We start from the raw sequence: 17,500 nt of genomic DNA on the forward strand, positions 1-17,500 counted from the left end.
TTTTTTTTGCGTTCCGTTTATCTGACGTTTTATTTCCTAGCAACTAAAAAGTCTATCAATCATTCCTTAATTCCCATTGTGCCACTTACAAGATAAAGGGTTCAAACAGATTCTGTTTGTTTTGTTTGTTTTACCATGGAAGGTCAAAGACCCCACCCGGAAACAGATTATCGACATGCCGAAACGATGCAAATATGGACTTGTAACAGCAATGATCGTTACGCCGAACGTTTGGTTGAGGGGGAGGGGGTATTTTTTTTATTCCCTCCCAAAGCCTAGAAAGGCAACACGAAAAGTATTTAAAATGGATTTCTCAATGAGGCCGGGCTGCATGTAGCTACATTTTTAGGCCAAGCAGATGTATGAGTCAACCCCAGCGACATCTGTATATGAAGTCCTAGGTCAACCCCCATCGTTATGGTCAACCCAATATCATCTATGTAGAGATGTTAATGCGTCAACCCCATCGTGTGTGAGCATCTATTACAATGGTTGACAATTCGATGAGGTTTTTAATCGCGACACCCAACGACACTATGCATTTTTTCAATCGTCAGTTAAAATTGTAAGCGATGCTCAAGATTTGAGTGATGGAGGGGGGAGGGGGGGGGGGTTGGCTGATTAATGTGGATGAGAGGCAAGTATTTACCCTGGCTATAGGTCGTCGGTTCACGGTTATCGGTGGATAAAAGGGGCATAAAATACTTTTCAAAAACACTTTCGACTAAATAGACTATAAGTGATATAATTTTCAAAACTATATGCATGTATTTTGATTAAATAACACAAACCTCATATTATACGATAATATAAAAAATGCATCCATGTCATTAGTTTGCCATGCATAGAGCAACTAGGGGTTACGAGAGAATGGTGTCAAGGATATTTTTAATTCAATATTTGACTTAAAAGGTTACAGACTGATCGGTTGATGCTGGGTCCCCCCCCCCCCCCCCCCCCCCCGGCCTGCCACCGCTCCACGCCTCCCCTCTTTTGACTTAATTATTGTCAGATTTTAAATAAATGGCGCGTGTTTTTCTTCTTTTTCTCAGCTGCCCCCAATGCATAGCTGCAAAAATTTGTATGAACCTCTGAATCAATTTGTCTTAATAAAAAAAACAATAGGAAAGGATTTCGTTTATTACAGCTATATTAAAATCGATAACAGGTGAGGACGGAACTCATAGAAGATTTATATTATCAAAATTATGAATTTTCCGCATATCCATTTTGAAGGAATTCGTTAAACTGGAGTGTTCGGTTAATTGAAGCTTAAACGATGTAAATGCACTATTTGAATATGAAGCAACGAATGGCAATTATTAACTATCAGACATCTACATTTTATAACTATCAATACACATTACTGGTGAATATAAACGAAAATGAACATAACGCGCTTCCAATATAATTTTGATTGCAAAAGTTTGAGAATTAGCTTTTGTTTATGCCAAAGAGGATTCCATAAATTTATGTAGACTGGTCAAAAATAAAAATTCATCAATTATGAGACAGTGTCTCAACAAATATGTGTTCAACAACAGCAACAACAACAACTACAACAACAATAACAACAACAACCAAGAAATTTTGGACACATCAATCAGCACAGTCTGATGACGAGGCTGATGAAAAGGATAAATGAAAGGACTACAGAAAGATTCCGAGCATCACTCTATCCAATGAAATGTAATTTTTCTCTAGTTTGCGAAGGTTGAGGCATGCCTTTTCTCAGTCTACTCTTTATCATTTATGCCTCGTCGGTGAGAGTAAATTTGGTGTTCCTCCTCTCAATCTTCCACTCTACTTAGGCCCAATGACCTTGATTGGGTTGCGCTCACAGTGAAATGGGGGGAAGTCGCGCAGAACTCCCTGACAGATTGCTTTGAAAGCTGTTTCTGGTTCATTTCTATTTTTTTTTACTAAGGAGTAAAGAATATGTAGTACTGTCTGATTGAAACCATGAAATCATGTCAGCTTTTATATTTGCCAAAGTTGGAGCCTTAAAGTGACCATGGGCCAACGAATGGTAGCGTTGTCCAATACAATATAGCTGGATGCTTCAATGGAGGGTAGCAAACTATATTTAGTCAACCTTAAAACGCATTTGCATTGATCCCAGAATAATATTTAAGATGATGCAGAGAAGAAAAAATGGCATGGCATCCTTTTAAATATATCCAGTATCATCACCACCTGCAAGAATAACAATGATTCTCTTCAATTCAATTCAATTCAAATATTTATTTATTGTTGGCATTTAAAAAAATGTTTCATAGATAATGTAGTCAGGCTAAGAGAAGCCTTTGACCGACATAGGTTTTAACACATAGTGCATAAAAATACATAGTAATAGATTTTCCCTTAAAACATTCTCTCATCAATTGTTTTTGTTTTTAAGGATTTTACGGCGCTCAACACATTTAGGTTATATCAGCGCCAGTAAAAAGGAAGAAAATGGGATAGTAGAAAGTTCTAGAATTACAATTAAAGCACCCAAGAGAAAGGAAGACAAAGGGGAACTGGGAACAAATAGGGATCAGATGTAGATTCCAAGAGCATACCATCAATGTACTTAGTCTGGGATCACCTATAAGTCTCACCTAGACACAAGCACAAGATCCAACAAAGAGAAATACACTCAAATGCTTACATTTCATTATACATTAAAAATAACAAATATAATAACATATAACAGAGAGATGATTTACAAGGAAAAAAATATCATATCCCAAAACAATAACTATGCATTTGACTGTTTCCCCCTCAGTAAGGCCAGCATGCCGGGGCCAGGACAAAACTAAGTAATCTCATTCCAAGAAAAAGACAGAAAGCAAGTTGGAAAACAGATATAGGGGGATAGAAGACACAGTAAGTACCTCCCTGCCCACTATGGGAGGTCAGGAACCCCACCCAGATTCTCTCATCAAGATTCCAATCATGACACACAAAAAAAAAGTAACATAATATTAATATTATATACACACACATATAGATACATATATATACACATATACATATATATATATATATATATATATATATATATATATATATATATATATATATATATATAATGTAAATTTTCACTCACATTTTTTGCCGAGACGACTCGTTTCTGTGTTTTTCCTTTAATTCACACTTCACAAGGAAGTGTGAATTAAAGGAAAAACACAGAAACGAGTCGTCTCGGCAAAAAATGTGAGTGAAAATTTACATTATATATTAGCTCTAACCACCATTATCGAGCACTTTCGTACCTACAAGTACCCACCAACACTCATAAATATTATATATATATATATATATATATATATATATATATATATATATATATATATATATATATATACATATATATATATATATATATATATATATATATATATATATATATATATATATATATATATATATATATATACATACACACACACACACACACATATATATATATATATATATATATATATATATATATATATATATATATATATAATATAATATAATATAATTACATATATGTACGGTTAGATTAATTACAAATATTACATTTGCATGGCTGGCCATTCCATGAGAGGATATGATTTTTGAAAACATTAAAATTTGAGATTTTCCTGATGTGCTCGGGAAGTTCATTCCAAAGCACAGCAGCAGAATATCTGAAAGATCTTTTGCCATAAGACGTTGTTCTGACCCAATGAATATCAAGGAGGTTTGAATATCTAAAATTGTATCTGTTACTTTTTAGAATGACCATATCAGATAGACTAGGAGGAGCAATTTTGTATAAAATTTTAAACGTTTCCAAAGCAATTGTTCTCATTCGTCTTATTTGTAGTGAGGGGACTTTGGCCTTTGATAGTAATTGGTCGTAGGATTTTTTGTCATCTTCATAAATAAAACGCAGTGCTCTTTCTTGTATCTTTTCAAGTTTATCACAATTAGTTTTAGAACAGAAATGCCAAGCTAGTGGACATAAATTGAAATTTGACAATACAAAAGAGTGAAATATTGTTAACTTGTTCAATTTTGAAAGGTATTTTCCAAGCCTTTTTAAGACATTTAGTTGCTGAGAAGCTTTACGGCAGATGGTTTTAATGTGTAAATCAAATTTTAGTTGGTAGTCTATGTCGATCCCTAGTAATTTTACAACTTCTTCACATGTAGTACTTGCAGTTCCAATATTGAACGTGGGTTTCTTTGTACCTACTGCAATTGCCTGGAATTTGTCCGGGTTTGCTTGCATACAGTTTATTTCGAACCATTTGATAAGGATTTCGCTTTCATTTTCAATAGTTTTTAAAAGCATATCGAAATTTGAATGAGCATATGACAGGGTATTATCGTCAGCATAATTATATAATTTTCCCTCTCTGATAAAGTAAAATATATCATTTATAAAAATGTTAAAAATTAATGGTCCAAGAATTGATCCCTGTGGAACGCCTTTTTTAATGCCTGCCCACTCGCTCACAGCATCCTCTAATTTTATTTGTTGTTTTGTTCTGCTCAAGTAATTTTCAATTAAATAAAGAGCTTTTTGTTCTAGCCCATAGGCAGCTAGTTCAGCAATAAGAATGTTGTGAGGCAAGCAGTCAAAAGCCTTCGAAAGGTCCATGAGGATTGCAGAGACATATTTGTTATTGTCTAATGCCTCTTTCCAATCTTCAATTAAACGTAAAAGTGTTGTTTAGCAACCATGGCCTTTACGAAAAGCACACAAGTAGTCATTACAAATGTCATCGAAATATATTGATAATTGCTGAAGTATAATTTTTTCAAATACTTTGGAAACAACAGGTAGAATGCTAACAAGACGATAGTTTTTCACATTTAGAGGATCTTGTTTTTTATATAAAGGCGTGACTTGGGCTAATTTCAATTGATCAGGAAACACACCAAAAGAAATTGATTTGTTAATTAGATTCGTTATTTGTTCAGCCAGCACGGGGGAGCCAGCTTTAAGAAGTCTGGCCGGAAAATTGTCAAAACCAGTTGCTATCTTAACATTGATATTGTTGATAACTTTCTGGACAGTATGTGAATCAGTTTCTTTGAATTCAAATTTCGGAAGGTCAGGTACGTTTTCTTTGAATGATTTTATGCTTGGGTGAGTTTCTTGATCAAAAACAACGTCTTTACCAATGTCATTTGCAACATTTACAAAGAAAGAGTTAAAATTGTTACAGATATCACCAACATTATTCAATATCTTTTCACCATCTTGAAGTACAATCTTTTGTTGATCTTTGTTGTGCTTCTTCGATAAGAATGGTTTGAGCGTTGGCCAGAAATCTTTTGAGTTCTGTCCTCCGGTGCACCTTTCTAAGAAGTAACGTTTAATTGAACTTCTTTTTAATTTTACCACATAATTTCGCTGTTCTTTATAACTTTCCCATGATATTTTTGTTTTTTTCTTTCAAGTATTTGTTATGAAGCATTCTTTTTATATATATAGCTTTTCTTAATTCACTGTTCATGTATGGTACTGGCTTCCTTAGTGGGTATCTAGTTTTGAAAGGGGCATGTTTATTTGAGATTAAAATTACTTTATCGATAAATTCTCCATATTCAGTATTTACGTCGTTTTCTGAAGTACTGGTTTTGGTTAAAACAGAATGCAAATCTTCCTGATAACTTTTCTCGCAAAAGGTCCTAAAGCTTCTATAACATATTTTGTTTTTCTTAATTTGTGGAACATTATGTTTAATATAAGTTGAAATCATATTGTGACAGTCACTGACGTCTGTTGAAAAATGTAGAGATTTAGAAAATAAATGGGTTTGTTGGTGAGCATAACATCAATTAAAGACGGTTTGCAGTTCTTTTTAAAACATGTTGGTTTACATATAATATTTACTAAGTTAAAAACGTCACATATATCACAAAGAGTTTTTGATTTGTTTTCACAGTTCATATCGTAATTTAGGTCGCCAACTATCAACAGATTGTCACTATGTTTGACGCCTTTGTCTATCATGGGACTGACTTGTTTGTAGAATAACTCGTCCTTTGTTGATGGTGGTCTGTAGATGGAATATATAATCCATTTTACGTCGTCTAGTTCTGTCCAGAACCCACGGTCCTTTTTCTGCTTGAATAATCAGACGTCCAATATTTTTTTCGGATGTATATTTACGCTCACCCATACATCTTTGGATGATATCCATATCAAAGTTATCTATGATCCTTTTCCTGCCACGTCGTTCTACACAGGTGATCTTTCTGTCGTATTTCGATAACGATCGTCTCATGATTGATTGTGAAATTCCAAAACCATTGCCGTCCTCTTTAATGACTTATCGATAGATACAAGAAGACTTCTTTTCGCAGCGTTACGAGAGTGGAGCCGATAGAGATTCCGTACCGTATCGTGTTGTTTAAGAGCCTAATATGTTTTTAAAACCTTTAAAGGAGTGTGAAACGTTCATGCATAGACAAAAATTTGTCAAAGTTATATTAACAGTGTTTGTTAATTTGATAATATTGAGTATACAATCACTATTTCAAATGATTTAAAGCAAGATATTTCATACCAGTCTTTGGTAATTGCGACATGATGTAGATAATAATATGCCATAAATAATAAATTCAAAATTTAATACAAACTACATAAGTGATATGTTTATAACACAAAGGCGAATTGTTATTATTTGGAAAGAAGTATGACGTGATCTCATAATCACTACGTCAGCACAAGATTTTTTGGAATACGATGAATTCATTCATACTGTGTGGTGCGTAACTTGTTTTTATTTTTTACAGTGTAAAATCTCTTATTTTATGTCAGCTGTTTTAAAGTAGTTTTTTTTATAGGTCTTAAAGAAGAAAACTTTATTTAATATGGCATCAATACAGTCCAAAATCTAGATTCAGTTAAGACAAATTGAGTCAGAGGTTGACACAACTTTTTACAACTTTTGAGAAAAACCAGAAAAACACGCGCCATTAATAAAAAAAAATCTGACTATAATTGCGCACCTTTTGTAAATATCTCTTGTTCTATTTTGATTCGTGCCTCCTTGCAAAGGAGCATACAATTTCCTGCCCATCAATGTTTTTGTTTATTCATCTAAACAACACCACTATCACAATATGTCATTCGTCTGTAGTGTTTCATTCATCCTGTGTTGTTGATAATGGGGAAACCCGAAACGTCCATTTTATCAGTTTTCAAATAGGCTAGGGCTATTGGTCAGTACTGACTCCCATGCGCTAGCACATGCGGGTCAGTACTGACGAACAGACGCCAGTGCCTGGAGGTCAGTACTGACCAATAACCTGGTGTCTATTGGTCAGTATTGAACAACAGGTGCCACCGCCCACAGACAACCTCTCTTCGGTCTGTGCCACCGCCCACCATTGATCAGCACTGACGAACATCGGACCTGTTCGTCAGTGCAAAGACCTCTTCGCACTTATTCGTCACTTCCAAAAGTATACCATTAAAAAAAAAAAACAATTAAAATTCCAGGCTCTCAGGCCAACTTATCCGATGGCACAGAGTAACACTTGGTCACCTAGATAAGTTTGATTTCTAACGCGTTAGATGCCGTTGGGGCAACGATATGACTCGTTATTTCAAGCCACCGTAAGATTCTATTTTATTTTATGTTGTCCATTCTATTTCTTTGGGTTATTTTGTTTTTATTGTTTTTTTTTTCCCCGTATATTTTCGTTATAGCTTTATTTAAAGAAAAATAGAGGAAAATGTGTTATAATATTTCCTGTTACGATTCTTTTATAATACTTTGTCCATTCTATTACTACTACTACCACTCACTACTACTACCACTACTGCTACTACTACTACTACTACTACTACTACTACTACTACTACTACTTATATGTCTTTTATCTTCCATTATTTTCTGGAAGGTTCTGTTCCCTGACGCTGACCTTTTCTTATCAATCAGATCACCCCCCCCCCCCCTGGGGCACCCTATCCTCTACCCACGCTGACATTTCATTCATACTGCAACCTCAACCACCATTGAGTACAGACGACAAAGTTATTTTTTCATTATATTTTATTTGTTTTCCACGTTTATTTGTGTATTGTTGTGTTAATGAAGGGTTTGTACCCGAAACGTCCATTGTCTGTTTTGTTCCCATACGAAGCCTTTCATTTTCACTCTTTCGTTAGTATTTTACGATCACCGGCTTCAGGCAGCCCTTACCGTTTTCTACTTTTCCTGTCTCAGTAAGATGCGAGCAAGCCGAATTTCAAATGACAGGAATGAAGAAAGACGAGACAATGAAAGAGCTTTCACTTTCAGTTCTAGCGCCACGCATCAGTGCAGTGAGCATGCGCGTTGGATGAACCGAAATATAGGGCTTCCAGTTTGGCGTTTCAACACCAAATTTGGTCTTTTTCTCAGGATTGGACAATTTCACTTGTTTAATTAATTGATATATTTATTAAACAAATCTCATGTAAACCGACAAAAAGATTTAGTGAAAACAAGGGCTTCCCTGCGACTAGTATGGGACAGGAAATGCTGATTTATTTGTCGTAGAGCAAGTTATTTTAAAAAATGGCATTTTTCCATAATTTTGGTACCGTCAACGCCCGTGGCCAGGTCAGAACTGACCAATTGGCATCAGCACTAGTAATAGTAATAGTATTAGTCAGTACTGACCCCCAGACGCCGGTGCCTGTTCGTCAGTACTGACCCGCAGGTGCCAGTGCCTGGGGGTCAGTACTGACGAATAGCCACTCCGTTTCAAATATTAAATTGAAGATTACATTCAATTTCACATTGTATTTTATTTCACCACAGTAGAATTTATTAAGAATTTTTTAAAAATATTTAAGTTCCAAATTAAAGAATATAGATGGAGAAAAGATTTAAATGATAATTATTGTAAACATTTGTCCAAATTATAGTGACATCGTAATATAACAGTAATTGTAATTGTAAACATTTTATCCAAAATATAGTAACATCGTAAACTAGTAATAGTTGTAGTGGTAGTAGTAGTAGTAGTAGGAGTAGTAGTAGTAGTAGTAGTAGTAGTAGTAGTAGTAGTAGTAGTAGTAGTAGTAGTAGTAGTAGTCGTAGTAGTAGTGGTGGTAGTAGTAGTAGTAGTAGTAGTAGTAGTAGTAGTAGTAGTAGTAGTAGTAGTAGTAGTAGTAGTAGTAGTAGTAGTAGTAGTATGAGGAGGTGGGGGAGGAGGGTGGAGGGGAAGGAGCAGGAGCAGAAAAAAGAGGAGGAGGAGGAGGAGGAGGAGGAGGAGGAGGAGGAGGAGGAGGAGGAGGAGGAGGAGGAGAGGGAGGAGAAGGAGAGGGACAAACGAAGGTAATGGAGAAAAGTTGTTTTTTTCTCAGACGTTGAATCCGGCAGAACAAAATTTTAAAAATTGAAAACCTACCCAGTGCCTCCCTGAAAACGAATTTTGTTTCTATCATTATGAGTTGCTGGTCGGAATTGGAGGCAGGTGGCATCGCTCCACTCTTGTAAAGCTTGCTTTATCGTGTACACTTCACGGGAGTCTGAAGAATAGATTATAGCACACTATTTACAACAACAAAAAATAGCAAACGCAACAAAATTGTTTTTGCTGAAAAGTCAGTTTCCTTAATGTTGAATCAAGAAAATATAATATTTATCCAATCACATTAAATTCAAATGAGATTTAGACAAATAATAAATTAATGCTTTTATACCGTTAAAAAATATCTAAATAACAAATCAATGTGTGCTCAGCCCATTTTAAATCAGTATGTTGTGTGTCCTACTGGAGCTAGCACACTTTGAATTCGCCTGGGCATGGATTGCAACAAATTTCGAATAAAATGCTGTGGAATGTTGATCTACTCCTGCAATGCGAGAAACAGTTCTCTAGCGCTGACTGACAGGCGCTATAACTCTGACGTGTCTCTTCAATTCATTCCACAGATGCCCTATTAGGTTCATTTTCGTGAGACTGATGGCCAAGAAGACTATCAATGTTGTTATTGCGTCAGGAAATGTGTGGTAAGTGTTAAGGCGTGCTGGGTCGGGTCGAGCATTGCCTTGCGTGAGTGTTAACTGTGGAGTATCCAGAAGCGGAAGGGCATGTAGTGTTCAGCATTAAGACGGTTCTGGATGCTGATTAAAGGATCCTTCCAGAATAATTGATGGCTCCCAATACCATAACACATTCATCCCCATGCTGAGGAATATAATCAACACACTTTTTGGCATAACGTTCATTTCTTCTTTGGATTACCCGCCTTCGTCTATCTTAATAGTTAACCAAAAAAATGAGACTCATCACTAAACAGCCCAATGATGGAATCATGTCTACAGGGCCCGTTTTCATGAACGCGGACTAGCGCTTAGTCTCTGACTGTCCCAATACCATAACACCTTTATCCCCATGCTGAGGAATATAATCAACACAATTTTTGGCATAACGTTCATTTCTTCTCTGGATTACCCACCTTCACCGACCTTCTATCTTAACGGCTAGCCAAATAAATGATACTCATCACTAAACAGCCCAATGACCATGGACATCATTGTAGTCTATCAGTCTACAGTCAATACCACATGATTTGATTCATCATGGTTAAAATACGAAAAGGAACAAATTATACCGGATGTGTTGCTAATTTCCTCTTTGGAAATCTTTTGCCTTGAAAGTATGAAGGCTGGTATCTTACATGCCATCGTGTGCTAGAGAGCCTGATGCTACCAACACAAAATAGCCGAATTAGTAACCGTCCTTACGTAATTACAACGCCCACTTCTGGGCAAGAGACCAGCTAGTCAGATACTAGAAAGCGTTCATGAAATCCGCGTTTTTTAAAGTCACTTACTTTGCTCAGGCAAGTCATTTACTAGACTATTAAATAACTAAATCTTGTCCGCGTTCAAGAAAACGGGCCATGAAGTCGTGCATCATGATGACGCTATTTAAGAACGGGTCCAAAAAAAGCCTTATATTATGTGCGAAAGCCATTTTTACGTTGGTGATTAGGAACTGTATGATCTGCTAGTTATTTGCATGCATTGTAGAAGATGCCAATGGGAAGCAAATTCTTAAATAAATGGCAGCAGTAGTCGCTCTCGGACTTCCAGACTGAGGACGGTCTGCAACGTCCGTATCGCTCAAAATCTTTCAAACATCGTGAAATTGTACTCAAACTCACATTTATTTGTCTGGAAACTTCAATTTGTCCAGCATGTAAAAGGCCAATCTCGTTGTCACGCTGATGACAATTTAAAGAAGCTGTTATTTAAAGCACAATAGCATTTCCAATCTTATCAAATTCGCTTGCAAAATTGTTTATTTAAAGTCTCTTGATACTACAAATCAATTTGCATACTTAGGATAACTGATTTGTTTGCGAGGTAAGCGATTTAATTTTAAAACCCACATGTGATTATCGTAAAACGAGACGATTTGTCAACAACTCAATATAAGCGGTACATTTTACATTTGTAAAATTCGTACCATTAACACAGCAATGAGATTGGAACTGTTGTTGCGTTTTCTCTGAATCACATTATTTCAGTCAGTTACAATGCCAGCAGAATAACTCTTGTCTCCATTATACTTTCTAATTATTATTTATTTATTTATTTATTTATTTATTTGTTGTTGTTGTTGTTGTTCTTTGAAGCGAATCCTTCGACTTCGAGTCTCCGTTCAATAGCAACAGGACACTTTTTTCCTCTTGGTAGTCGTAACCGGTGTATTTTCCTTCCGAATCGAAGCTCTATCTAGAGATCTATTTCATAAACAATCAAAAACAAAACCTTGAAAAACAGCAACAGGTTTTGAAAAAAAAATGAATATATATTAGTTATTTTCAGATTGTCCTAGATTTTGAATGTTTGATTTTCTTCATCCATTAACTGCTAATATTATGCAATTATAAAAGATTCCCGAGGGACATTATGAACATTCATTTACGGTGTTTTAAATTATTTATTTTGCCAATCGTTTTCACGACTGCCAAGACTCCCTTCAATTTTCGAGTTTAAGAGACAATGTTTCTAGTGGGCAAATAACTTTTGCTATTTATTCAAGAACAAATAAAACCCCCGAGTGATGGCTAGCTCGTTCTGGGTCACCGTTTACATGCAAAAGGCGACATCATGTTGTACTAGTTTGCAGATTCAACATTGACTTTATATTTCCTTCTGACCATCATTTTGAATTCTTGTCGTATCCTGTTCTTTCCTAGATTCCTGTTAAAATAAATTGGATTTCATGGGTTTGTAAACAAAACGCATATTTCAAGAAAAATTGGTTGTGCCTTTAATCACCCTACGGAATATAACGCATAATCAGGATTAATATGCCACTGTTGTTGTTGATGATGTTGTTGTTGTTGTTGATGATGATGATGATGATGATGATGATGATGATGATGATGATGATGATGATGATGATGATGTAATAAAAACATAACGGTCTGTTACTTACTAAAATGACCCGGTGCAAATTCATAAGGCACAAGTTTGTTCGTCCATCTGTACCTCAATGGTCTTGTGGCTTTCCTTTTCTTCCTCTTAGATACTTGGTCTCTAGAATGGCCAAAAAAAAATTGTTTTCTAAACCAAAAAAAAAAATAAAAAAAAAAAATACCAGTCGTATATTACGTACAACATTTCCGAGATTTCGCCAAGCTCAATGCGTTTACAATGTTCGAAATATTCCCCACGGCCATAGCAGGCCGGCCATATGGTACGACTTTGTAATATTTTTTTCAAGTAATTAGCGTCCCTATCCTAAGCCAGATACTCATTTCTGCCTGTGTCTTTTGAAAACTTGTTCTTTTTAAAGCATTACGATCATACCCCGGGGCCAGAACTTGTTATTAATATTATTCATCCAATGCTGACAATCTTCATCACCACCTAAATTTGTTCAAGGACGAAATATATTTTGGGATTGAATGTTACACATTATATTGCAATTGAAGTTCTCTGATGTCTCAGCGACAAAAAAGAGTTGGAATTTTGATTCTTTAAAAAGCAACAGAATTATGCAGCATTAAATGCTTTCAGTTGTAGAATTGCGGAAAAAAATCAAACTCAATCATACCGAAATCCGGACATTAGAGTTTTAAAGACAAACTTGATCTAGATCTAGATTCTAGATTCTATAGATCTATCTAGATGGTATTTCAAGATCGCCTTTGTTTTTGTTTTGTTTTTTGTTGGTTTTTATGTTTGTCTGTTTGTTTTGTTTTGTTTTTGTTTTTGTTTTTGTTTTTTGTTTTTTTTTTGGGGGGGGGTAATTTTTTGTTTTGTTTTGTTTAAAAATGGATAATTTTGGAAATAAAAGAATGTTTTGAAGACAATTGGCGCTGAGTGTCAGCTTCAGTTTTCCAAGAACACAAATGTGTATGGGAAAATCTGTACTGCAGTTCTTATTATGTGGTAAAGGGAAGTTTCAAATGACACTCCGTCATTTGGGCCACTCCGTTATGAACATGTTTTTACCTTAAAGTGAAATCCTTTTTTGCAAAACACCTCTATTTCAAAAACTTACAAGTTTCAACGCTTTTCTGAACTTTTTAATTCTTCAAAACTTTTGCTCCTTTTAACTTTTGATTAGGCTCCCATTGGCCATATCTCTTTATTACAGGTAACGAGATCACTTACGACATGAAATTAAACCATCCTGACATTCTTAACGACTTTGATGACGTCATAATCAATTTCCATAATGTATCAGTTGTGTATAAGTTATGATAACGCTGACTATCATCCATCCTTTCGGGAAGAAGAATTTTCATAAGCTCAGTTGTCATTAGAGACAATGATCTCAAAACTCTAAAAACTCAAGTTTGTTTTTGTTTAAAAAGTTCTGTTTTACACTTTAAATAATTTGAACGAGGTGGACAGTGGCTACAAGTAAAATGACAAATTGGCATGATATATACCTTCGCTGCCGTTTAAAAAAAAAAAGTTTTAGCCACCCAAATTTAGATTTCCGAGGATAATCATGTTTTTATTCACACGAACCTGAAGAACTGACATTTCAAACATTTTATTACAACAAAACACATCGAGAGTTGCGCTTCTCACCTCAATAATTACAAGTGGTAATAGGCAATTAACCTGGCCCTGACCTTTTCAAACCCACGTCAACCAATCAGTAATCAGGTTAACTCGTGCGTTTCTAAAAGATCATATTGCATTTTAATAGAATAAGTCTCTGAGCTAAAGAAGGAAGTAAATTAATGCCAAACAGCTCTTTGTTATTGTTTTTAGATAGCCATTTTGGTGATTACTTCTCACAATAATTATATCAACCAGACTATAAATGTTCAAGGTTGCACAAAGTTTTGTGTGTTGATACAATATATCCCGTTGGCGGATGTTGTGAGCATTTTATATAAACGCATGGCATCAATGAGTATGATCAATAACTATTTACCGTTTACCGTTTTGGGATAAATATTTTGAAATAGAAGAGCGAATGAAGACATTCCTAAATGTTAAAATGACCCAATGATTTTGAAACATAACTTTTGAGATTCAACCAGGATTATCAAGTAAGGAATGCTTTTTTCTTTGGAGAAAGCAGATGCATCTTTAAATTTAAACTGCTTTTAAAGGCAGGATGAACATTTTTATGGTCTTAATAGATCGACGGTTATAGTTGATTATTTAGGGCAGACTTGCCTACTTGATTTTTTTTTTTTAATTCGCAATTTTGGGAGATAAAAATTGTAGTCGTTGAAGTTAACTTTAACATAAATCAATTAACACCCCAAAATCCTTAAAACTATGTAGCCCTTGGCATCAACGTTCATTTTCAATAAGTTTCAATTTCGACATGCTCATGGAATTCTGAAATTGGAGCCAAAATTTCGTAGTTCTACGATTTTTTCGTAATAGTAGACAGGTCTGATTTAGAGTGACAAATGTGACACGAAGTGACACCACAATCTATTGGGCTCTCTACTACAGTAGATGGATACAGGATTTCGGCACCGGCGATGTATGCCAAGCTCATGGCAGTCGTGTAGGAAGATGGATGTCCTAATCAGTGAAGTATGGATTTACACAAACGATTTGGGACCTTCTGCTGTCATGAGCTCCATTTCGGGGTCCATTCTTATACGGTTCAGGCTGAAGACAAAAAAGTATTTTACTAAGCTGGCAAAGGACTAAATTTAGTCACTCTATATGAGAGCGGGCCCTGTTTACAAAATGTCTAATAAAGTATCAAGGGAAGAGCATAGCTGTCTGGTTTCTTCTCCCAGATGAAGTCATTAAACAGTTGAAGCTGCTCATAGCTGGGGATTTGTTTATATGCCTTGGAAACCAGAAAGTTGCTATTCAAATTGCGAAATTGCCATCGAGTCAATGGCTGATGTTTAACATGATCTGGTTTATTTCATATGATCTTAAATAAATCCAGCAGTTTAAAGTTTCAATAATTTTCATTTCATTTCTACCAAGTATACCATGCAGTTGAAACAGCCTATTTTTGCTTTAAAAATTGAGTTTTTGAGCAAAGAAAATACAATTATACTCTTTTCACTTTCTCACAGATGCAAGTGTAAAAAAGCAATATTATAATAAATAGAAAAATCTTATTTATTCCATAGCATTTCCTGCCTTCTGGAGGCATACTGAGCCAACGTAAAAGTGCTCTTGTTTATCGTAAAAATGTAACGTTGTTTTATATTGAACGTTTGTGGTCGATGGACACATAAACACACAAACACAAACACACACACACACACACACACACACACACACACACACACACATATATAGAATGGCCAAGGACTTGAGCGACAGAGCACTTACAAACAAATCAAAATAGTCTGAACCCGTGTGCAATCGATTTTTTCAACTGCATAGTAAAAAAAAGTTTTGTTGACAGAACACTGTTGATTCCTCCGAAATTGACGGTTCCTCGGTAACCTCTTGTTATGCCTGTCAAGCTATTGACATGGATGCCTTTTTAATTACTATCTTATAGTATGAGCCTTCCGTTTTTCAATCAACATACAGTGCTTACACTTTTGAAAATTATATCAGTTATCGTATATTTGTTCTATATTTTGGCCGTGAAATCAGCCGATGACCGTGAACCAAAGACCCATAGCCACTTTAAGTGCTTGTCTATCACCAGGAGTAAACAGCCCACAGATCCTAAGCATCACTCACAATTTTAACACAGATGATTGAAAATAAATACATCGTATGGTCATGCGTTTTTGCGATGTAATGCCTTTATCAGTGTGTCAAAATATTTTGAGAACTTCTCACTAACAGTACCTGATCTATTTGTGTGTTTGACATGTACCAAGGGTATCTCAGGCCTTTTCATACAGGAAATAAATAATCAAGGGGACGAAACGGGGTAAATGGCGGGAAATAATATTGTGATTCGAACCAACATTTCTTGCAGGCAACTATTATCCCCTAGTATAATAATGCTTAATGGTTCTGAAAATGTAGTGAATTCGGCTCCACAAGCTTCATAGCGCTAAATACCTATTATTAAACTGTCAACGCGATTTACTATTATGATAATACTTATCATTATAGTAATGACTGCTAATTCTATAATAATACAAAATAGGGAGATAAAAATACTAGTAGGCATTGTCTTGTTAAGTGGGTTGCGCACTAAATATAATTGGACTATTATCATAATAGCATTACTACAAGCATGAAGTAGAAATTGTCCTTGCTTCGCCATTCTCCTAATTTTTGTAATGAAGAATAAAATCGCGAGGCACAACGAGTAAAATTACATTATTTCCAGCGGGTCGAGTTATATAGTTTCGAGTTATATGAGATATGTTACGCTTTTCAACAAAAAGATAACTTTTCAACGCAACCAATATTACTTCGTGTCCAAAACGCTTGACAATGCTTCATTTGTTTCCCCAAGTTCCAGTGAGGAAACGACCCCTCAATTCGCCAGTGACAAATTCGATCATAATCCTAATGCATGAGGGTTCAAATGCTGACTCAAATAGCATGGTGTAAAGAACGTTTGAACTGATGGTAATAATAGTACATGAAATGAACAATTGACTTGTTCTTTTCTATTAATATTGCGTTTGCAAAAGTGTGGTCTGTGCTTGCAAAGATACTTTGACGTTGGTCCCCCAAATGGAGGAACCACAAGGCCATGAAAACCAATGCGCCAATATTTTTGTTGTCATTTCTGATCCGTTTCAGACATGGTTGTGAAAAGGGACATTGAAAACCTCTATGGATTCCAATAAATATGGCCTTGGTAATAAGCGACATTCTACTTGACTTAGGCATATAAAACTGGCACAATATTGTTGGGAGTGGATATAGATGAAGGTTTGCAAATCAAACTATTAGATCTGTAGAACTGAAGATATGGGACAAGCTTCAGTATAATAATACTAATAATAGTATCTCATGGTTTTTTTTTAAAGATGGGAAATGGAGACCATTTCATTTATTTCTTTTACCCCCCCCCCCCCCCCCCCCCCCCCCCCAATTTAATTTTTTTTTTTTTGCCTTAATCTTTATTTTTCGCCGAC

General features: G+C 35.4%; 1 protein-coding gene across 8 annotated transcripts in view; it reads right to left on the minus strand.

The window, feature by feature from the left end:
- The window catches only part of LOC144980958 (blastula protease 10-like), a 38,293-nt gene that overhangs the window by 16,034 nt on the left and 4,759 nt on the right, over positions 1-17,500 (minus strand). For all 8 annotated transcript variants that reach the window (XM_078928969.1, XM_078928970.1, XM_078928967.1 and 5 more), the window contains exons 4-5: positions 12,427-12,527; positions 9,379-9,499 (exon numbers count right to left, since the gene is read on the minus strand). In XM_078928969.1, the coding sequence (XP_078785095.1) occupies positions 9,379-9,499; positions 12,427-12,527 (222 nt within the window). The remainder of the gene's footprint in view (positions 1-9,378; positions 9,500-12,426; positions 12,528-17,500) is intronic.

This window comes from Berghia stephanieae, chromosome 10 (assembly GCF_034508935.2).
Source record: "Berghia stephanieae isolate SIO BIC M18660-M18661 chromosome 10, UCSD_Bste_1.3, whole genome shotgun sequence".
Classification (NCBI taxonomy): domain Eukaryota; kingdom Metazoa; phylum Mollusca; class Gastropoda; order Nudibranchia; family Aeolidiidae; genus Berghia; species Berghia stephanieae.